Below are 25,024 nucleotides of genomic sequence, written 5' to 3' on the forward strand. Positions count from 1 at the left end.
TTGAAACGATAGCATTGTCCTCCTGGAAGGCAAATTCAACTGAAGGCAACCTCAGATCGTTTCCCAAAGCGTGCAACAAGTGTGTGTGTATTCTCAGGAGTGCCAGAAAACAATATCTGTCCAGTCTCAAGAATGAACTTTCACACTTGTCTCCCTCTTTTGAAACTTGGTGGTGCCTTGTCCAGCCTGTCTCTTGCGTATGCCCCCCTTCCATACCTTTCCTCACTTCAAATGCCACCACAGCTGACACTGCTCATGAGAAGGCCGAATGCCTCAATTCTGTGTTTGCTTAAAAATCTTGTGTCCCTCACCCTTGTCCCTCTGTCCCCACCTTTCTCAGTCGTACCCAGCTGCTCCTGAATTCTGTCTTTTGCACCTGAGAAGGTGGAAAATTTTCTGACAACCCTCGGCTGACTGCAACGGGACCAGACGACATCAGCTCACGTGTTCTACAAACCTGCTCTGCTGCTTTGGCACTTCCTCTCTCTGCCCTTTTCATCCTGTCACTTACCATAGGTCATCTTCCATCTTCTTGAAAATCAGCCAACATCACAGCATGACATAAAAGGTGCAAAAACTGATCTCCTAAATTGGGAACCAATTAGCTTACTTCCAATCATCAGCAAGGTCATGGAATCCATCATCGCAGTTGACATAAAATCATTCCTTTTCTCCAACAGCTTCATCTCAGATCATCAATTCAAATTCAGACCTGGTCACTCTACCTTGGACGTGTTGCTTCTACTCTCCCAACAATGGATGGAGGCCCTCAAAATCAGACATGAGGGCTGTCTATCTGGACATATGATGAGCTTTCAATGCAGTCTGGCATCCTGCCTTGCTCTCCAAATTGTGTACTGATGGAATCTCAGGCCAACTCCACTCTTGGATTAGACTTCCTCCACTCTCGTAAACATGTGGCTTTCAACCGAACCCTTTCTTCTCCTCCCTGTCGTGGCTTGAATACCCCAAGGCAGTGTTCTAAGCCCCCATCTTATTCCTAATCTTCATCAATGATCTCACTGACTGCAAAATCCTCTTTATCTCTTTACTGCTGACTCCACTCTCTGCTGTGTCATCCCTCATCCTTCTGACAGACAGACAGCAACCTCTTCCCTCTCCTCAGACCTTAACAAAATCACAAACTGATCAAACACATGGAATATGTCTTTCAATCCTGAGAAATCTCACACACTCACTCGCTCTCTCTGAAAGGACCATCTGGCAAATCCCCCCTTGTCTACTTTCTAAACAATCCTCTTGAGGAAGTTCAGTCATTCAAACTCCTGGGGTCTCACAATCAGCCATGATCTTTCTTGGGAAAAAAAACACATTTCAAAGTTGACTTCCAAAGCGTGCTGCCGACTGGGCATCTTCTATCGTACAAACTCCTTCCTTGGCACACCTGAACTTCTATCCACCTACAAGGCCTTCATCCGCAGCTTGGTGGAGTACTGCTCTCCCCTCTGGGCTGGCTCCTCTGCACCACATCTTGCTCAGCTTGATGCTGTGGAAACCAAGGCCTTTAAGATTTTTGGAATCTCGTGTGATGAAGCCGATTTCTATGGGCCTATCACTTCACCATCACAGAGAGGTCGGTGGTCTGTCTTCTACCCCTCCTTTCTGGTCTCGCATCTTCTGCTCTTTCCATGCTTTGTCCCCCTCCCCCCCCCCCCAGGTTTCTGTAGGGCACACATGGTCCATCAACCCTCTTCTGGTGAAACTACTGAAATCCAGGATCACTGCTCACCTCAACTCATTTGTTCCTCTCTCTTTTTTCCACCCTTGGAACCAACTTCCATATTCTCCTAAATCTCATTCTTCCCTCCATGTCTTCAAGATGCTTTTCACCACCATCTCAGATAATCCCCAATCCAAAAACATGATCTTCTCGACCACCATCAACTCCCTCCATCCCCAAGCTCACCTCTTTCCAAATTTCCCAATTTTTTTTCCTTCCTGAGAGTTTCCTTCTGTATCCATCTTGTCCACCCCTTGTATCCTCTCCTGCCCCCAATTCCTCCCCACACTCTTTGCTTGTCCAAGTCTCCCTCTATCTTGGCCTTCTCCACTGCTGTTGGCATTCCCACCCCTCTACTGTTTATTTTGCATCATGTCATGCCTGATCCATTCAGTGGAGTAGTTCTTCCACGAGCCTTGACGATGTTTACAAAAAAATAATAACAGAACCCACACTGGCCATATTTGGTTTTGACAACTGCAGAGTAGGATAACCCTAGAGTTGTGCTGCATTTGTTTTGTGAATTCTTCACCAGGTTGGGTGGCGTAATGGTTAGAATGTCCTCCCAGAGTTCAAACCCAACCAAGTCATACCAAAGACTTAAAAAATGTTACATGCTGCTTCCTTGCTTGATGCTCAGCATTTACAAAGGATAGAGCACAGATAAGCAACTATAGTGCAGGCTTTATTTGTACAGGCATTTTAGCAGAAATATTTGGTCAACCTCACACAAATTGCAACAAAAGCAAACTCAACATATTTTGATTCCTGGATATGTCCTCAGTGACAGAAAAAAGTCCAAAGGGATCCTCCCGGGGGAAAGTCCTGAAATCATGGAAATCCAATATGGCCGCCACCCGGCTTTGGGGAAAATGAGAAAATTGTAAAGATTGATATTTTAATATGTAAATATAAATTTTTCTGCATTCTAATTGTTTCTAGTTATGTCAATATATTGATATACAAGAGTAATAAAATAAAAAAGTGAAATGTATTGAGGGTAAAATAAAAAATTATAGCTTTTTTGTCCAAAAATGTCTTTTTTCCCTAAAAAATATTTTGACTTGAGAAAGTTTGTTCATATAAGAACATATGTATCCCCAGGCATACATACTATATATTTCCGGATACAGGGACATTAGTACTATCCTCTGGTGAAAGAATTAACACACAATATTAATTTGTTAGTCCATGCAATATTGACAGCACATGCATATACTCGATCCTGATGTTTGTCAGTGAACATGCACGACGCCACAGTGTCACTCCAGTAATCACCTTTGATCAGCCCCTCTGGTGGAAGGCCCTCATGATCATCAACTCGGAGCCTATGGGAAGTGATCTGAAAGGGATTGTCCTACGCTTGGGCGGCTTCCACGCAGAGATGAGTTTCCTCAGATGTATTGGACACCTCATGGTGTCATCCGGGCTTCAAAAACTGATGGAGTTGATACATGCCCCCAATGCAGTGATTCATATGTTTAGTGGCAATGCCATTGCCCACGCAGTTCGTGCACACCTAATTGTTGATGCAGCCCTCAATGCCTTGCTGTTGACAAATGTGCTCAATGCTCCTCCACCATGCCTCCCTGAAACATCAGACGGCAATGGGAATGAAGATCCGGACTTAGCCGAAGCAGCTGCAAGGCCGCTACATGACCAGCATACAGATCTAAGCAATAATCCAGACTTCAACGAAGCTTGTACCCTCTATGAGAAGCTGATGCCTGGGACACTGTCTGTGGAAGAAGTATGCAAGTCTGACATCTTGAAACGAATCAAAGACCAACTTCAGAAGCATGCCGAGTCTGCAAAGATATCTTCTAGAACTTCAGCGCTCTGGGTTCAGTATATGGACATGCGAGACATTCTACGCAAATACATCCGGGCAGAGCGCACTGAGAACTGGGCACTACATCTACAGGCCATCCAGGAAATGCTGCCTTACCTGGCAGCCTCGGGCCACAACCTGTATGCCAAATCTGCGAGGGTGTATCTGCAGCAGATGTCCAACCTCAAAACTCAACATCCCAATGTCCAACAACGTTTTGATGAGAGGTTCGATTAAGTGATCGCCTGTGGGCAGGTCTTTCATCTGACCTGATCATCGAACAAGTTCTGATGAGAAGTTTGAAGACCAGTGGGGGGCTCACACGAGGGCGATGACTGACAGAGCAATAATGGCTGGTATGGCTACTATCAATGCCTGCCTGTACAGAAATAAACCAGGCAATGCAGGAGCTCACAGGTGTGAACTACAACATTGGAGAGCAGAAGAAGGACATGACCAAGGCAAGACAATCTCGTGACTGGAAGGACACACTATCAGCTCTTCAGTATTTACAGGAACGGAATCCGTTCAGTCGTGATCCACGTCTGAGGAATATTGCCACTGGAGTTCATGCACACCCCACCGTCAACGTCGATACAGCACATGCTGTAGGAGCCAAAATATTGAAATCTATGGATGGGAAAACACCTGCCGAGTACACATTTAAGAGGAAAGACCAAGTTGTCACCCTCGGCATGAAGTCATCTGTCAAGATTGATGGAGAGCAAGTCCAGGTTGACCCACAACTCCTCTTCCAGAGACTGATCACTGTTGCACAGACAGCAGAAGAACTGGAGTCGGCCTTCAAAGATGAACTGTGCAGCTATCCACCAGCCCTCTGATTCCTCTCTTCAGCTCCGAGAAGCAAACAAACCAGTCTTTGCTGATGCCATCTGGGATCATCTTGGATCCGATGTCCCAGCCGATATCCCCAATGATGGGCAACAGTATGTTTTGGATGGCGGGGCACTTGTTCAACGCATTCCATGGTCTCGTGGATCTACATACAGAGACATATGCCACCAGTACACTGATTATGTAACGAAGAAGTACGGAGATGCCATAGTCGTATTTGATGGTTATGAGAGTACCAATACGAAGGACATGACACACCAGAGATGGTCTAAAGGGAATGCTGGCACTACTGTGACATTTACAGCTGACATGCGTCTCACAATGAAGAAGGAACAGTTTCTTGCCAATAGGCAGAATAAACAGCGATTCATTTTTATGTTGAGTGAAGAGCTTCAGAAGAAGAACAGTGAGACACACCATGCCTCAGGGGATGCTGATCTCCTGATTGTACTGAAGGCCATGCAGTCTGCTACTGTCACCAACACTGTGTTAGTTGGTGATGACACAGACCTCCTCGTCCTCCTATGCTACCATGCAAGCTTAGAATCCCATGACCTCTTATTTTGTCCCGAGCCAAAGAAGAACACGAAGAAGCCTCGCATCTGGAACATCAAGGCTACAAAGAAAATGATTGGTACAGACATATGCAAGCACATACTGTTTCTACATGCAGTTCTTGGGTGCGACACGACATCTCGTCTTCATGGGATTGGAAAGGGAGCTTCCCTCAAAAAGTTCAAAGCAAACAACACATTCCGTGAGCAGGCCAAGGTTTTTGATACATATCCAGCTTCCGTATGTGATGTGGCAGATGCAGGAGAAAAAACATTGGTGATAATCTACAACGGAAAGTCAACTGACACACTGGACACCCTCCGGTATCAGCGGTAGTGGGACAAGGTGGCTTCGAGCTCCTCTCACGTGCAACCACAGACGTTACCACCAACATCAGAAGCAGCAAAGTATCACAGCCTGTGCGTGTATCTGTAAGTCCAAGAATAGAAAGGATGTGCAGATGAACTTCTTCCGACAGAGTGGGGTTGGCAGAAGTGTGACGAGGGTTTTGTGCCACTTCAGACATCAAGAGCTCCAGCTCCTAAAAAGATGTTACGTGTCATTAGGTGCAACTGCCAGGCTGAATGTAGCACCATGAGATGCACATGCAAGAAGCACAACATTGAGTGCACTCCAGCTTGTGGAAACTGCAGGGGCTCTGGCTGCACAAACACTCCATGTGACAATGATGAGGATGATGACGACATTGTCGAGTTCTAACTTTAATACGCTTGATTTTTCTCAACATGTATCGTAAGTAAATAATGGATGTAGTTTCTGAGTTTAATGCGAATTTTCATTTTCATTTCGAAACCTTCGTCAGGCAGACGTGATTGCCCTGAGTGGAATTGTGAATTTTGTCATGTTTCAATGATTTACATAATTATATTGTATTGCCATAGACTTGATTTCATCTTGTGTCTTCAACGTTTCTTTTTTTTTGTCCAGGAGCCAAAATCAGTATCAGGTAAATATTTTTTTCGGGACAAAAAATTGACATTTTTGGACAAAAAAGCTATAATTTTTTATTTTACCCTCAATACATTTCACTTTTTTATTTAATTATTCTTGTATATCAATATACTGACCATAACTAGAAACAATTAGAATGCAGAAAAACATATATTTACATCTTAAAATATCAATCTTTACAATTTTCTCATTTTCCCCCAAGCTGGGTGGCGGCCAAGTTGGATTTCCATGATTTCAGGACTTTCCCCCTGGAGGAACCCTTAGGACTTTTTTTTCTGTCACTGAGGACATATCCAGGAATCAAAATCTGTTGAGTTTGCTTTTGTTGCAATTTGTGGGAGGTCATCTGACATTTTGCCTGTACTTTATGGGTATTGTGGTGTCCTGCATTTAAGTTCCTTGAAAGGGAACTCCTATCTATCTATCTGTCTATCGATCGATCGATCTATCTATCTTTATTAATTTATTTATTTCACCACCCTTTTCATGTTGTGCAAGCACAGGCTGTTATGGAACATACCATTTTTCCCTCCCAGTGTGATTGTAAAGCTGGCTGTTGCAACTGCATCTCGGTTGTTGATCCCACAGTATCTTTCAAAAGAGTATGCCATTGTGTCTTCAGTAATCGGACCAAATTCCCTGCCTTTGAGATTTAAAATGATGTGGATGTTGTTTCAATAATGAAATAGTGAGAAAATGCTTCGACATGGAATGTGAATAAATTTATTGATTTGTGGGGTGTGGATACGGTGTAGCATGATGTACCAAGTTATGGCCCTCACTTCTCCCCCAGGTAGTTATCTTGTAAATGCAAGGTAAACAAAAGGCAACGTGAGCAAGGCTTGCATCTTCACTCGTTTCATTGATGTGATGTCCTTCGGACATAATACCCCCACTCAGGCAGTCACCTATTAGAATGTCAGAAATGCCACGTATTGACTTTGGGGAGTGTTTTAGGCAAAAACATATTTTTGAAAATTTTGAAGAAAAAAAAAAAGTGTTCTTTTTTGGGGGGGTGGAGGGGGCGATTTTTTTATTATCATTATTATTTTTTTTCAATCGCTTAAAAGTGCCGAAGCCTTTTTGATTATGACAGTTACATTCAAGTATGCATACATATAAATAAATACTAAACAATGACCAGACATTTAAATTCAAATAAACCTCTTCATGAAGTGGTCAAAGTTGGTGGGACTGTTTCTTCTTCCTGAGCGGCCCCATATTTATAGATCGCGGGGGTTAGGGTTAGAACCCAGAACCATCGACAACACATTCACGAGCATCCATTCGATGAATAATATCAAATTCTACTTCTAAGGTAACACTTTTACAATGTCTCTGAGCCAATAATTTGCAGGGTATTTACAAAGTCCTGTTACCTCCTCTGCAGAACCTGATAAATGAATATAATGAACACACAAGAGGTATAAATGTAAACTATGAATACACGAAACTTTTATTGTCATAACAAAAATAGTATTGAACATGAACATGTATATATTACGAAACATACCAGGATATGATGATTGAGGGAGATGGGGGGAGGGTGTAAGGTTTAATTTATCTTTGTGCAAAGTTGATTTTGTGATCTCTTGGTTTTGGATTTCAAAGTCACTTGACAGTTGCAATTCCATGGGGTTTTCGCTCACGGGATTGTGAGTCTGACAGGCGACCGTGATGGGCCATTTTAAAATCTCTTTATAGTGCTTCAACCTTTGTAGCCACGTGAAAGGTAATGTGAAATGATCCCTGACCCCATTCCTTAGTGGGTGTTGGAAAGTCTTTTCAGCTCCCACACAAATGTTTTTCATTCATAATAATTGTGTGCAGGTGCACGTGCACGTGTTCCCCATAACTCCAAAACCATGAATCCGAGCAGCCCAAAACTTTGCATGCATACCAAGGGAACTTCATGAAAGGCTTAACCTTGGTCAGCCCAATTTCACCTCGCAGGGGGTCTTAGCAGCTATTATGATTCAGCCGACTAAAAATGCCTTGCCATGGAAATACAATATACTTTCATGGAACAATTAAAGTATATAATTAAAATATGATTTCGAATTTGAGGATTCGATCCGGTGGACTAAATCATTGTCATTCTGGAGTAAAATCTGAAAATTTAAAGAAACTTCTGATTCGTATAACTAAAGCCTGTATCTCACTGGGCTGCGATAGCTCGCGACAAAATGCGAACGGGATTCTCCAAAATGTCTGGAAACGTTCGCGGTGATTCTCAATTTCCTCGTGTGAGTCGCAGGACGTCGCTCTGGTGTCGCTGGAATTTTGAACATGTTCAAAAAATTCGTGTGACAAATGTTATCTCAAAATAGTCACAGAGTCGTTGCGGTTGTCTTGAACCGGTCTCGAACCCTTCTCAATTTAGTTTCCGTGAGTCAGAAGGTGCGACAAATGTGGCATGCAATGTAATGTAGATGGATTCACAATAGTTCAATCCAAATATGACTAACAAAAAAACAATAAACTCATAGTCCATATTGTAAAACCAGCATTGTCTGTCCTCTTTCTCTCCTATTCTGAGTAATGGCCTTCAATGCAAACTTTTCACTTTCCCATCATTCCTTTCACCTTCCCATCATTCATAAATCATGTCACACATATTTTTACATAAATTAGATCACACACAAAATGTGGTCACACCCACAAGCCCCTATCAAGGCAGATGAACAAATGGGTCACACACAGTGTTTGTGGGTGCAACGTTGACAAGTAACAGAACACTGAACAATCAGGCTTGGTCAGCATTCTCCTGTAATCCCACCATCCTGTTCTGCCAGGGCACAGCTCCCACACCATTGTAGTACTCAGTCAGGTACTCTCTTACTCGTTTCCCAACTGACAATATGATTGCTGGAAGGGAGAGGCTATATATATATATATATATATATATATATATATATATATATATATATATATATATATATATATATATATATATATATATATATATATATATATATATATATATATATATATATATATATATATATATATATATATATATATATATATATATATATATATATATATAGTCCCGATTTCTCAATTGTCACGCACAGTTGTCGTGCGACTGTTGCACGACATTTGCGCGATGGTTGCACGACCGTCGTGTGACCGTCGCGCGACAGTTGCATGTGCCAAAAAAATCTCAGTTTTGTCACCTGAACATCACGCGAATGTCGTGCGACATGTATGCGAACTCCAGGCGAAGTTCATCCCAACTTTCGCCGGGAGTTTGTGGGACATTCGTGCGATATTCGTGAGACATACGCAAATGTGTTTTAGTATAAATTCAGTGTGATTCCAAGTGAAAATTATCGCTGTTTTATTGAAATTTGGTGTCTCCAACTATTCGCAAGCTGTCGCAGCCCAGTGAGGTACAGGCTAAAGCATATAAGCATATTTATTTCAAGAAAGCTATGCTTCCATCTTGTCCATATTTACACAAGAACATGTGAAATTGCCAAGGCATTAAACTTAACTTTTTCTCCTGTTTCGACAATTATATTGAGTGAAGAAAAGAGTAACGCGTATGCCCGAAGTATAAGTTCACTGAGTGAAACAAAAATAATTTCAAAGCAGGTGAAAGCTCCCACAGCATGACCAGTGGGTGTGGCGACTGCAGCTCAGTTCTTCTTGGACAAATTCCCAAAGTTAAGGCCCAGTCACACCTTGACGTTTTAGCCAGCTTATGCCGATTTTTGGAAAATTTGTGTAAAACGCTGGTACACGTCGAATACGTTATGGGTAAGTTTTGATAACATTGAGCGCACGCTGAAAAACAGTCATACATCGTAGTACGCTGGGTTTAAACGTTGTACTTTTTGGTTGTCCTCAAATTTTCCATGCTTGAAATTTTAAGACTTATGCCAGCGTATGACTCACACGTTCCACATAACGCTGACCATAAGTTGTAGGCACGTTACGCGATCGTTGACACACGTTACTTGTAAGTTACTCATAAGCCGAAACACGTCGAGGTAATGTTTAGCGTACCCGAAACTTATTTCTAACCTATGAGTAATGTGTTGTACGCACGATATGCGAACGTTGGCACACGTCGACAAAAGTTACTTGCAAGGTACTCATAAGTCGAAACACGTCAAGGTAATGGTTAGCATCAGTGTTCCAGACTCCATGTTTTTTTTTTGTTTGTTTTTTTTTTCTTCGGTGTGACAGTTATGTTGACACTTCAATTTGTAGTGCAGTTATAATATAATATAATTAAAAGGCTGCCGCTCAACGATTTAAATCATAACCGCACTAGAAATCTAAGTGTCAACATCACCGTCATACCGAAGAAAAAAAAAAAAAAAACCATGGAGTCTGGAACACTGATGCTAACCAGTACCTTGAGAGTTTCGACTTATGAGTAACTTACAAGTAACTTTTGTCGACGTGTGACAACGTTGGCATATCGTGTGTACAACTTATTCCCATCACATGCGGAACGTGTTTCATACGTCAAGTACGTCGTAAAATGTTTAACACGTTTCAAAGTACAAGACGTACTCCACTTACTACGACGTATGATAGCGTACTTTAGCGTTCTATTCACGCATGCCAAACTTACCCATACCGTATTTGACGTGCGCCAGCATTTTAGACGCATTTTTCAGAGGTCGGCATACGCTGGCAAGATCGCCAAGGTGTGACTGCGAGGTTGACACTTCCATTTCTCCGGCGGTTATGATTTGAATCGTTGTGCGGCAGCCTTTTAATAGGCTACGTCACGTCATCGTCGGCGATACGTGCAGCGCTATGCATAAGTTAGACTATCGTTGGGCATAGGTTGTAAACGCCGACAACAGGCGAAGCATTCGTTGGTATAAGTTATCTATAAGACAACGAAACGTTCTGTGTCCGTTACTAATATGTTATGCATACGACCAACCCGTTATGAATCCGTCCGAATCTTAAAAAAAAACATCAAAAGTTCAACGTAGGCCAGCGTTTTACATACATTTTGAGACGTTGCCATTGCTGGTAAAAACGTCAAGGTGTGACTGGGCCTTTAGGAAGGCAAAATAAATTGGAGGATTACAATGAGTTAAACGAACTACGAGATTAAGAGAGAATTGAAAAATATTTTCAGTTGCTACAAAGCAATGCATCCCCATTCCACGGTAGGATTGCCGAGGTGTGCACACTCGCTGTAAGCTGTCTAGCCTGGGTTTGATTCTCAACCCAGCTTAAATTATCATCCCGGTGTTTTACAGGCAGGGTGATTTATTGATGCGTGTGCTGTCCCTCAGATGGATATTAAACTGGGCGTCGCATCTGCCAGAATTGGTTGGTGGACATTAAAGATCCCTTTGTGGTGTCCTCCGTGAAGAGGAGGGGAGCTATCCCTGGCATCCTGGCCAAATTCCAAATTCCTGTTCTAACCTACAGGGGCACTGCATCAGCAGCACTGTCACAACCTATCAATAATCCTCCTCACATCCTTGTGCTACACAGGAAAATGATGACCAGACACCTATATTTAGTATTTTATTGTGATGATATTGGAGGAGGGAGGGGAAGGGTGGGAGGTGGGACGCGGTGTTGCCCTGCAACAACGGGTGCCTTTGCGAGTATGTGTGTGCATGCACGCACACAGTACCAGCACCACCCACATTTTATGTCATCTTTTTCTCTCCACACTCAGTAGAGCAATTAAGAAGGAATTTCCTCCTTCCCTTGGATTCTGACATATGGCGTTTGTCCATGCTTTATACTTTATTTGTGTGTCAAGTAAGAAAGTAGCACATACCATTTTAAAGTATTTGGTTTGACAGAACTTGAGTCGGGATAGGAATTGAGCCTCTGACCTCCCGTGCTTAGGATGGACCAGCCATTATGCTACCTCATCTGGTTATGAAAAATGAGTTGTTTGGGGGAAAATTTGATTGTGTAAATGACGTATTTCATCTTTTTCGCAGTTCTTTATATTCAGGATGAAAATGTTCAAAAAAAATTGAAGAAACTTATCACCTTAAGAACTATCCATTTATTACTTGAGCAAAAATGGCAAAACCATTCTCCCCTCATGCTGATTTATTGAATGTTCTTGTATGCAGTAATACTGGTTATCACAACATTTCTTCTTCTTCCCCTTCTTATCTCTCCAGACACGCACCAAAGGGCGGATGTCACACCACATGCAGAGGATACCAGCGATCCTGCAGATTTGTCTAAATGGTCGCTCATTCCGGGACAACAGGACAGGAACATGCTGGAAAGGTGTCCTGACAAAATATTGTGTAGCTTGTGCCAGCAGAGCATGTTTCGCAGCTTTGCAGCACTCAAGGTACATCTGCAGGAAGATCATCCAGATGATTACCAGCTGGTACAGAAAACTGGTGCGGGATTGCCATTTCGTGTCGTGAAGAGTTTGGAAGGGGACGTCAGGTCAGACAAGAGGAGGTGTAAAGAGCTTTCTCGAGCAACAAGCATATCCCCTTCAACATCTCCCCCACCATTGTTCATACAGTCTGGTAATTCTCAGCTGTTTCTTTCAAAGTACCTCGACCCAACGCGCCCATTTAAGTGCAGTGTATGTATGGACTCATTCACTCAGCAGAGCATCCTCGACTGTCACCTCAACTCAGTGCTTCATTTGCATCGTGTGAAAAAGGTCAGTGACTGTGGAGAGCAGGGACAAGTTTCCAGTTCCCATGATGCCAGCACACACTTAACTGGCTCTCCAGGTAATTGTGACTCTGCTTTGCCTTTGTCCCAACAACAAAGTGGAAGGGCAGAAATGAGTTGTTTGGGGGACAACTATAGCAGTGACTCCTTGTATGGAATGGCTGATGAGGCCATTGATCTGTCCATGAAGCTTCTAAAACCGCTGGATTGCAAAACTGAGCGAAGCACAATTTCAGACAAAGCTAGAAATGTGCAAGTTGCGCAGGACCTCAGCAAACCAAAGGCAAAGGGCAGTCACGAGTCTCCCCAAGATGGCTCTTCTGTGCCTTCTACGTCCACACAACTGATGGTCACTGATCTTGAAGCTCAAACCCAAGCACAGGCTTGGATACAGGCACAGGCCCAGACTCAGCAGGAGCTCCAGCAAGCTGTTCTGCTACAGCAGCAGCTATTGCAGCAGGCTTACTATTCCCACTTGTTGCTCTCCCCTGATGCATTGCTACAATACCAGCAGCAACAGCAAATGCTTCTGCAGTATTATTACCCTGGGATAGAGTTTCAACTTGGATCATCTGGTGTGCTTTCTACTAACAGCAGTGTAGACACTCCACTGGAGAACCTTTCTTCACCAGCAGAACCCCAGCGGAGAACACCGACACAGGAAGCAAAGACTGAGTCAACTCTGGCAACTGAGATTCGAGCTTCAAAGTCGTATGTTCAGGAAGATCATCTTGTACAATGCCAGGACACACGGCAGGATGTTGTGACGAAAGTCACGCAGGTTGCTTCGTTTTCCGATCAGCCATTATTGCAGCCTCGAGTTCCTTTTGGCAGCACTGGAAATGCGGCCAAAGCTTTGTTGGCTAATGTGGGATTTGAGCTTGTTGTGCAATTTATTGAGGGGCGGAGGAAGCCACATCGTAATGCATGTGAAGATCGTAACACTGAGAAGATCCAGTGTCAGGTTTGCGGCCGTCTTTTCTCCAACATTCTCATCCTCAAGAGCCACCAAGAACACGTTCACCAGTATATTCTTCCTTTCCACGTGCTGGAGAAGTATTCTCACCGCTACCGAGAGGTTTACGATCGCATATATCCACTAGAGACCGAGCTGGAGCCAGAGCCAACAAGCAACGGCTCTGTGCAGAATGTGGAGCAACCACCAGTGACTACTCCATCATCTCCTACTGTGAACAACTCTGCCGAACCTTCTAATCAACATGGCATTGACTTGGCTGCACTTTCACAATTGATGTTGCAGTCATTTCAAATCCCATTTACATCTCTGCGTTCCCCCCACTTTCTACAGCAGCTAGGATTTGGCACAAATTCCCTGCCGTTGGATCTTACCAATTTGCAGAGAGAGTCGAGAGATGAGAATGGGTCTGTCCGCTCAGATAGAAAAGAAGCCCGGAGCCCCAATAATCACAACCTCAGATCATCATCATTAAGTATAGATCCTTCTTTGGGGGGTGGAAAAAGATTTGACAAAGTTTCAAAGGCAGAAGTCCCACATAAGAGTGGTCATGTTGCAATGGAGAAGAAACCTCACCAGCACTTGGATAAAACGATCCTAAAGGCAGAGACGTGTATCCCTGTTAAAATGGTAGACCTCCCCAGGAATACTATTGTTTCAAGCAAGCTTAACTCATCATTCGAAGATGCCAAATCAGAATTTCCATCGATGTCAAAAGCTGAAGACAATTCTACCATTAAAAGGTCCAAGAGGACCACTTTCAAAGAATATCAGGTACGTGCTATGCGAGAGTCTTTCCAGGTGAATGCATATCCTAGGGAAGATGAGATAAAGCGACTGTCTGTATTGCTTCACCTCCCGGCATGCACTATTGTGCTGTGGTTCCAAAATGCTCGACAGAGATATCGCAGGCAACGAGAATCGGAAAAGGACTCTGAGTGGAAGGAGGGATCTGGTTCTGACCGCAACCTGGCACGCTTGGATGTGCCAAAAAAGGATTCTTTTGTAGTACAGCTCACCAAAGATCAAGACAAATTGAGCACAGACATGTTTGAGCAAAAGGCAAAGCAGTTTAACCATTTAAGCATGACAGATGAACATCTCCAAGTGTTAAACCACTGCTTCTCGACCAATCCTTATCCCAAGGAGAAAGATATTGAACAACTTTCGGCTTACCTCGGGCATCCTCAGGTATTGCTCAAGGCTTGGTATCAGCAGATGCGCCAAAATATGCAGTGTCCTGCTTTTGATGAGCTTCAGATCATGGAACCATCCAAATTGTACTCAGCTCCTGCAGACAAGGTTACAGCAGAAATTCGATCTAATTCGCATTCTAGCAAGATAAATGTTAAGGAAAAGCAATTGCCACAGCCTAGAGTGTTGAAACTTCAGGACCATGTTTCTGTACCTCCTGTACAATCATCCATCTTAGCTCCATTATCCACGAATGTTGACGATGGGGTGGGCACATTACCAGCAATAAAAACTGAAGTGATGGATTCGACTGTCAGTGCCACAGAGCTTGGTTCCGAGCTGAAGTCTAAACATGAAAAAGTAAAATCTTCCAGCACTTCTGTCACACGCTACATATGTCAGCCTTGCAAGCTCACGTTTGTGAACTTGGACCGCTGGCAGGAACACCAGAAAGTGCACCTGCTACAGCGGAGTGGCATCGATCAATTGACTGTGGCTAACCTCCCACCCACAGAAGTGTTGAAGACTCAAGCAGAACAGGATCCCAAAGAAGAAGTGCCAATCCTCGGAGAAAATTTGGAACAATTGAGGGCTTCCAATGTTTGCCCATCACTCGAGGAACTGCAGACACTTTATCAGAAGTACTCTCTGGACACCTTGGGTGCTACCCTGGATGATTCACTCAAGCAACAGGGCCTTATCCAAGCATGGTATCAAAGTATGAAAGAGCCGAAGGTGATTCCACAACAGCAAAGCTTGGGTTACCAGTTGTCAAAACGTCGCTGCCCATTCTGTAGAATTATTTTCAAGGATCAGGACTTGCTGGATGATCACATTCAAACACAGCACTTAGGTGATGGTGGACCGGTAGATGCCTTACTCCACGGTGGAAATAATGATGAAGGCTCCAAGGAAGGAACAAGTACAAAAAGTTCGACAAAGACTGTGCTCGAGGCTCGGGAAGAAAGCACAGGTTCTCCCAAGAGAGGAAGCTACTCACCACCACCACCACAGCTGAGCCCATCGATGCTGAAGGTGGAGGGAATCGAAGACATAGAAAATCCAGTGCAGGTGTTAACAACCAGCAGTTCTGCAGGCAACCAGGCTTCAAAAACATTCTTGCCTTCTGAGTATCAACCTGCATCCATAGATACTACACCAACCACAAGTGTGCCCGTGGTTTCTGTAATGCCACAGTCAACAGCCTGTTTAGTTGCTAGTGATAGTACAAAAGTGGCAACAATGGCCACCGGAGCACAAGGAAGACCCGAAGAGGTCACGGCAGAAATTGGTGAGGATCCATGCTCTCTGAGCCCAGCATCGGGCAGTGGAGATGCTGGTAGTGCAGAGCATCCAAGCGGTCGTCGTCGTCGCACTCATATCAGCAGTATGCAATTGGCTGTGATGCGTACCTGTTACGGGGAGTGGCGCACTCCTTCTGTGCATGAGTGCAGTGCGTTGGGCAAAGAAATTGGCCTTGAGAAGCGAGTTGTGCAGATTTGGTTTCAGAATGCACGTGCAAAGGAGAAGAAGGCACAACGCAATGTACCCGAGTCTCCAGGAGGTGGTGCTAGTGGTGGCTTGTCGGGAAGTGGTACGAGTGGAACTCTAACTCCACATGGCCCAGATGGACCACGGACATTATGTACCCTTTGCGGAGTTCGTTACAGTGCCAAACTATCCATCCAAGAACACGTTTTTTCCCTGCAACACATCTCACGCTTAAAAGATGGTTTTAGGCAGCAGGTTGAAGCTGAAAAAGCTAGCCGTGAGCAAGCAAAGCGTGTGTGCCTCCCTTCTGGCATCAGACTTCCAGAGCTTCGGCCTAAGAACATTGATGGAGAATCTGGGACAGTGGGGGGTCCAGTCAACTCCTCTGGGCAGGAATCTCCTTTACCTTGTAAGTACAGCTTGTACTAGTTTTTAAATGCTATATATTCCAGTTTGCAATGATTTTAACAAAAAAAATGTATTTGTCTTTTCATTTTATGGCATTCTTAGACATGCTCATCAATGAAGTCTGTCAAAGACAGTGTACATTTTAACTTTTATTTTCATATCTTTCCATAGTGTTGAATGTGAAGGTGTCCCACTGTTCTGCACAGAGTGCACAAACGTCGCCAACCTCTCAAAAGGGCAGTGGTCATTCAAAGCTGGGCCTGTTAAAAGGTCTACCTGTTGCACCAGTGAGCCGCACAACCAAGCACCACCCCTTTGAGGATGCAAAAAATGTGACTGAGAACATTCCTGTCTCGTTAACATCTGCAACCTCGAAACCGGTTTCTCTGCCAAGAAACCCTTCATCACAGTCCCCACCTATAAAGTTTGCAGCTCACCAATTATCCCAAAGTCCACCACCACAACTAACCCTTCCATCTTCCACACCACCTCCTGCACGACCTTCATCTTCTATGAATCGTCCAGTTTCTTCTATTGCTCCTTCATCCCCTTGCCCTTCAAGCAACGAACGCTGGCAGCGGCCACGCGAGGATAGATTTGAAGCCTCACAAAAAGAACAATCCCCTCAATACATGGACCCCAGCGAGAGGGGCAGCAATTCTGGTCAAGATGAAGTTTCGCTTTCTGCACCAGTGGATCCTGCATCTCTGCTTACAAGTCAATACCTGTCTTATTTGCTACCGGGATACTCTGCATATTATTCTTCGCAGCTGCCCCTGGCGTATTTGCAGGCAGGATTTGGGTCCGAAACATTTCCATATTCACCAGCCATGTTCCAGGGTTCCCTGCAGTGGCAACAGTATCAGCAAGCTCTCCGGGAGATGTTGAGCAGACAGCAGCAGCAACAGCAACAGCAACAGCAGCAGCATGAGGAGTCCACCAGAGTTGGTTCAGGAGAGGGCTGGAAAACACCATCCCAAGGCACAACACCTTCAAGCAGCAAACCAACAGAATCGCGCAAGCGATGCACCGGCAGGGACCATGTGGATTTTGTTGAGGTACACAGGCCGCCAGCTAAACTTGGAAAGACTGAACGAAAAACTGCGGAAACCTGACCCTCTCTTGCCTAGATCCCCCAGATCACATCTCTAAATGATATCTCTTGGTTCGTCACTTTTTTCCCTCATTCTCAATTCGCCCGAGTTTCATGCCCTTCTGCCAGTTAAATGCTGCGAAGAAGGTGAACTGACAATGGGAGAGAGAGAGAGAGAGAGAGAGAGAGAGAGAGAGAGAGAGAGAGAGAGAGAGAGAGAGAGAGAGAGAGAGAGAGAGAGAGAGAGAGAGAGAGAGAGAGAGAGAGAGAGTTGTAATTATAATATGCACATTTGTAAACTGCATTGGTTTGTGTGGATTCTGAAGCTTTAACTACAAAAAGCTCTACCTGCCACCAAGATCTCAAATTTTCCGCATTCAATTTTTAATGCTTGGTTTGAGTTTGCTTGTATGCGCAGCTGCTAGTGACGCGTAACATGTTTGAATGTTGTCGTATCGTTTTCTAGCCCATTTTTAACCAAATCGAGTCAAACTGAATTCCGTGTCCTTTTCTGGAGCTTGGCACGGCAGGCTTGAGGTTGGTGATACCGGGCCGAGATGCCAAAGAGCATAGGGCAGTTTGCAAGGCCGTTACCTCTTCAAGCTTGCTTGTATACTACCTCTAACCCCATCAGTAATATTATGTACCCCATTATCTCACCTGTGGCTCACTGCGACCAAAAAAAGAAAAAAAATGAAAGAGGCAAACAAACTCAAAAGTACATCGCTGTACATAGGTGTAGCTCTTTGTCACTTGATATGCTCCCGAATACCGCTGATGTTGAAATGTGAAATTGACAGCCCAAGTGCTGTCAGCAGTGATTAAAACAATGATGTATGGCGTACTAAAAACAGTGTTCTCAGCCAAAGATGGGTCTTGGTCCAAGACTATTCAGAGGTTAACTGTATAACCACTATACCAATAAATATAATCATAGCAGGATTGCAAAACAGCTGCAGAAAAACCAAAAACTACTACATTGTGTCACCTCTTCGCTTTATTATTATTATTATTATTATTATTATTATTACTATTATTATTTTCATAGCTTTGTGTTTTGCAGACATTTTTCGATCTCACCTAAATGGAGATGCTTTATGTCCGCAGTCTCGCGAGCTGGGTCATTTTATTAAATGCGCTTTTGTACAAAGAATAAACAGACGTTGCAGCGTCATGGTGAATAAATGATTTTGATCGACGTCAAAAAATTGGTCGAGCCACAATCGGGCCGTCGATACGACCGCCTCATCGTTGGGCCCACTTTTAATCACCCAGGCTGGAAAGATTTGCTTTGCCCATGCAGGACCGTGCTACCAAACTCGCTCCGCAGCACCAAAAATAAAAAGGGCAGCATGCAGATTAACCCCTATGGAGATTTTTTGAAACCAAAGAGTTTTTTTTGTTGTTGTTGTTGTTATTGTTGTTGTTCTTTTGTGCAAAAGTACCTGCACCGGAAAGAAATTTCAAAATGACCTTATCACACTTTAAGGTACTTGCATTAGCGTAATCTTTACACTCTAGAAGGTAGTGGCAGTATTTTATTTGTTTCTTTTAACTTCTTTATTTTATGTTGTTTTTTTGTCCTCTTCAAATTACTTAACAGTATTTGCATGAGAGGTGTTTAACATTTACGTTGTCCTTTTTCTTCTGTTTTTTTTCTTTCTTTCTCAGAGGCCACTTGTGTAGCAAAGCGGGGACTTATCTCACGCTTGCATCCGCAGGGTAAAACATACTCTGTTGCTTTTAAAAAGTAAATAAAATGCAGACTGACATATCTATTTCATATATATAAATATAAATATATATATATATATATATATACATATATATATAACCTCAGAAAACTGGTGAGCACTGATCAGTGATAAATCCAGACAGTGTAGATACAACTCACATCATTTTTAATCAAACCATTTCTTCCTTTCATCCGTTTAAGATAATGCTGCTTTTGGTGAAGCAAATGTTTCTCGGCAAGACGTACCATTATTTGGCTTTATGGTATTTTCTTGAACAAATAGTTTGTAAATTTTCAACAGTGCTTTCCCAATGGATTTGGGGAGTAGGGGGGGGGGGGGTCCTGTGGCTCGTTCTGGCGTTTTTTAAACGTTTTTAAAATCAATGCAGTGTTTAAAGCAAAAATAAAAATAGAAAAAAAAAGTGAATAAAAAATAAATGCCTGTTAATTTACAAATGTGCAGTTTTCTAAACTGCACTCCACAACCGGGCTTGTGAAGCTTGGTGGAATTACTTTTTTCTTCTCTATTTTATTTTTCAATCCCAGGCTTTTTTGAGGAACATAAATGCTTTGAGAGAAATCGTTCTACAAATCAAGATGTATCCTATTCTCATTTTGTTGCATTTCATGCTTCATCACCCTCAGAGCCTTTTCTGTTGTTGTTGCTGCTGCTGTTGTTGTCAAAGCAGCGTTTGTGTAAAGAACCTTTTTGGAAAATACTGCATTACAGAAGACAGCCAAAGTAGTAAAGGATTCCATGCTATTTTGCTTATGTATTTACTGCAGCTTGCTTCGTTTAAATACTGGGCCTGAGTTTTCACTGTATTAAAACCTTGTATACTCATTTGTAGGATTTGAGTTTTCCATGTATTGAAGTATTATTGCTTTGCTAAATTTCCACTTGCAGTGCAGTTGATTTAATTTCCACTGGAAGTCATCGTTATTGAAAAAAAAGTATAGTCTTGCTTCACCGGTTTTGTACATGCTTTACAAGGCAAAATAAATTTTGTCCTTGGCATTAAGACAATGTTGTTTTTGTTTAAACACCTATGGAAACAATTACTGTTTGCTCAAAATCTCCATTTGTAAGTAATGTTATTTTAAAATCCATTTGTACACGTTTAAAATCCTGGGATGCACGCGTTTTTACAGTCACCCGTTCCTCGTTAAAATCACCAAATTCATGCTGACTGCACACCTCGAAAGTCTTTTGTTCCTTTCTTCTCCCACTTGTAGAATCGTCTATCTGAGGCTGTTCACTCCCATTCTTCCCTCCATGGCTTCACACAGGCGGTGCACCATAATCTTTATCTGCAATCTACCCTCATTAATCCTTCCTTAATCAACTGTCCAACCTGCAGGTTACTATTCCTTCCCTCCTTCTCTGTCCTCTTTCCTTTGGTCATTCCCTTGGTCGATGTGCCCAAGTGTTGCCCACACTGTCAGTCCATTACCCTCTGTCACCTCAGTCTTCTCTAAGCCTTGATCTTGAAAAGAAAAAAAAAAAGGTGGTTGGGGGGGGGGAAGTTTGTTGGTGATGCTGGATTCCATCAATAAAGTTCAAAAATCAAGTGTGTTGCTATGTTCATGGGGTAAGAGGCAGTGATTAGTTATAAGGCTTTGACCACCGATTGTGTTTGCATCATCTGAAAACCTTTGAGCTGTATTAAGTAAACGTGGTTAAGTTGAGTTATCTTTTGTCCAGCTCATAAGGGTGATGAGCCTTGGCTATTTTAGACAAGACAGATTAAGATGTCTTATCCATGTGTTCTTCCATACCAAACTGGGCAAGTGAGACGGGTGATACGGTGCTTTTATCTCCCACCAACAAAGAGAAAGCCACTCCTCCAGCTGGCCATTGGTGTGGAAGGCAGACCTTGGACTGTCCATTAGCCGAGATTGGTTGGACATCTGGATCGGTAAGGAATTGCAGGTTAGTGTCTGCTGTGCCTGGAATGGAGAGAACCCCTGGTCTGTGATCAGTGGATTCCTCTTGACAGAGACTCCCCCCCCCCCTTGTAGCCAGTAATTGGCCAGCCTTGGGGTGGGGGGGGGTGAGATTTGGTAGTTTGATTAGGGGGATGTGTGGTGTGGTGGTGATTAGTCAAGTGCAGAGCTGGTTTAAGATTTTTTTGGGGGGGGGGGCCGAGGCACAAAAAAATTTTGGCCCAAAATGCCCCCAACTTCATTGAGTTGAAGTTGAAACACACACACGCGTGCGTGCACACATACACACACACACACACACACACACACACTAATAAATGTCGGTGTGTGTCAGTCCATCCGTCTCCTCCATTACTCCAAAACCATGACGCTGAGTGGCCTGAAACTTTGCATGCTTACAGTACTAAGGGAGCTCCAAGGGGTTGCAAGAATGAAAATTGTAGTTTGGCTGAATTTAATCACCCCATTTGAAGATAATTGATAGTGTTGTTTAGTTATCCTTTATCAAGGCTCATCCCTGGTTACCTCGCTGTCCCTTGCTGGTGTCTTAATTTGCTGTTTTCTTTTTTTTGGCCTGCTTTACAATGTCTTGACATGGAACAGGTGTGGTGGAAAATAACTCTATTTCCACAAGTTAGATCAGCATACCAAAGGAGAATCTTTAATTTTGTATATACGGAGGAATAACATTGAATGCTTGACTGAAACATTCAAATGGACTTCACTCCGTATATACGAAATGAAAGATTCTCCTTTGGTATGCTGATCCAACTTGTGGAAATTGAGTTATTTTCCACCACAATTTTTGCGACCCGGATGGGACACTCAACTTACGTCCTAAACACAAAACTTAACATTTCCAATCACAAAGCATTCACAAATCCGTCCAAAGAGGTAACTCCTTAATACAAAAGTATAGGATTTACAAATCCGTAACACCTCCACACAATACAATGCAACAGTTTCAGAGCAAGCAAACTTCGAGTGAGTACAATGAACAAACAGAAATCCAAAGAGGTAACTCAACAAATATTCATAACACTTATTCGTTCTCCCCATTGGGGACTTGAACCTTTTAGCGAGCAGGGGCATTAACCCTCTCTTTGCAGAGGTGGGATTCCAACCCCCTCCTTTTGGCCAGAGGGGATGGCCTTTCCCCCTCTGCCACTGCTGTACAGAGTACAGCACAGTGAGCCGAGTACCGAACTCGCTCAAGGTACGGCGGAAACTCGAACTCCCCGAAAAGAGATCCCTGATCTCTGTTCAGCCCCATAGGCTTAAGCGGTCTCGAACCGCAGGATCCTCTCCGGCCTATCACTCAAGGTTCTCCATTGTATTCCTCTCCATTCAATGAAGTACCACATTACCCGTTTGGCTGAGAGATGCAGCATCTGATCTGAAGTAAGAGCAAACATCTTAAGTGACCACTTGCTTGCTGTTATGCCAGATGATGCTGTTCCCAGTCCTGCCGGAGTTCAGGTCCCATCTGGGTCGCCAAAGTTGTGGTGAAAAATAACTCTTTCCACAAGTTGGATCAGCATACCAAAGGAGAATCTTTAATTTCATATATACGGAAATTTCGTGAAGTCAATTTAAATGTTTCAGTCAACCATTCAAATGGACTTCACTGAAACAAAAGCCTGAAGCAATTCTTCTTATGCACAACATGACATTCCAATAATGGGAGGGGAGACATTTAGCAACTCAACTGCAGGGTTAGTTGTTAAGCATTAGGCAAAATAACTCAAACTGCAATACGTGTCCACTGGGTGAAAGAGAATGACATAATCATGGCAAAAGTTCCAGTGTTATCAACCAGGTCACCCTGTTTCATAGTAAGACATACAAGCCTCGACAAAGGTATACAAAAAAAAAAAATCCTTTTATCAATATTTCGGTCAAAAGACTCTTGGGTAAAGGGAAACATAACTGACAGCCAATTCGACTCTGGCATAAAAATTAAATTTATAAAGCACCAGCAACAATTATAATTGAGAGTACATGAATATAATTATTTTTCTTCCACACAGGCCACAATGACTTACAAACGATAAAGTTTGATTTTTCACTCCCTTCACTCGTATCGAATGCCTGATCATCATACCTACGAATCGCTGGATACATTGCAATACTTATCAACGCCCAGAGATTCCAGCCACCGTGGCTTTATTTCATTTTCACACATTCAATAACCTCTAAATCTCTTGATCTCAGCCGCATTTCAAAATTTTAACTTCTTTATTGACTTCAGCAGTAGTTCTGATTGCTTAAAATAAAAGTGTTCATTTGTCCATTTTGGCAGTCTCCAGGTGCATTGTGTTTATTTAACCGATCAGCGAAAACTAATCGCTTGCCAAGCCAGCTGTTCTTTATCAACCATTTTGTTGGAGTGCTTCCTTAAGTGCTTAAGCCACTATAGTCCAAGAGCATTAGGGTTTAACCTGGACATTTTTGGTAACAAGCTGATTTTTTTCAGGAAAGGTCCAGGAATGTGTGTGAAATAACATACTAAAAGTCCTCATGAATCCTCCTTGAGCGTTTTCCGCAATCCAAAATGGCGTCCAAAATGGCCGCCATTTCCTGTTTTTATCATAACTTTGCAAGTAGGTTTACCTATAACACATTTTAAATGTCTACACATATGTTTTGAAGTATAAGGAACTCAATACAATACATATAGGAAGATTTTGAAACACACAAAATCGAATAAAACCGCTTAAGCTCTTTCAGAAATCCAAAATGGTGTCTGAAATTGCTGCCGTTTCTGGTTTTACACCAAGGTACTTCAACACGCACTTTAAATGTCTTAATATATGTTTTGCGACTCAATGAAATGAATCATATACTTATTGGGAGTTTTTCAAAAACACGCATTTACCAATAAAAACACTTGAGCTCATCCTGAAATTCAAAATGGCGCCCGAAATGCCCCTTTTCCTGTTGTTGTTTTCTCATAACTCTGCAACTAAGTAACCCAATAAAGCACACTAAAATGTCTTTATATATGTTATGGGAGTCAAGGAATCTAGATAAATTCTTATTCGCAGATTTGAAACACGCATATCTATACCAATAAAACTACTTGAACTAGTCCCAAAATCCAAAATGGTGCCAAAGATGGTTGCAATTTCCTGTTTTTCTCATGACCCTGTGACTAAGTTACCTCAATATGCACTTTAAATCTCTAAATATATTATGTCTTGAGAAATAAGGAACTCATTCAGATACTTTGAAGTACAAAGGAAACAATAAAACCGCTGAAGTTCTTTCTGAAATTCAAATGGTGCTCAAAATGTCCGCCACTTATCAACACACTGCTGTTTTAGCCTGTTTCAAGAGGCAAAGACATTCAAAACAAGATCATGCTAGAGATTCAAACCTCAAAAGTTTCAGATGAATCTTTACCTTACGCATGCACACACCTAGTTGCATCAGTCATTGTCTTCATCGTCGGATGCTGTATCTTCAATGTTGATGTCCTCTGAAGTTGGGGTAATATCATCGTCGGCATCTATAAGAGTTGGTGCTGTATTGTTGCAATTGAGACCACTGCATTTACTGCACATTGAGGTACA

The 25,024-nt window shown here is 42.8% G+C and overlaps 1 protein-coding gene across 6 annotated transcripts in view; it reads left to right on the forward strand.

Moving 5' to 3' along the window:
* The window catches only part of LOC147021596 (zinc finger homeobox protein 4-like), a 261,191-nt gene extending 240,662 nt beyond the window's left edge, over positions 1–20,529 (forward strand). For all 6 annotated transcript variants that reach the window (XM_085891713.1, XM_085891716.1, XM_085891718.1 and 3 more), the window contains 2 exons: positions 12,086–16,675; positions 16,846–20,529. In XM_085891713.1, the coding sequence (XP_085747839.1) occupies positions 12,086–16,675; positions 16,846–17,789 (5,534 nt within the window). In that variant the 3' untranslated portion in view covers positions 17,790–20,529. The remainder of the gene's footprint in view (positions 1–12,085; positions 16,676–16,845) is intronic.
* The last annotated feature ends 4,495 nt before the right edge of the window (positions 20,530–25,024 follow it).

This window comes from Eptatretus burgeri, chromosome 8, assembly GCF_056783735.1.
Source record: "Eptatretus burgeri isolate ZD-2024b chromosome 8, Ebu_testis_v1, whole genome shotgun sequence".
Taxonomy (NCBI): domain Eukaryota; kingdom Metazoa; phylum Chordata; class Myxini; order Myxiniformes; family Myxinidae; genus Eptatretus; species Eptatretus burgeri.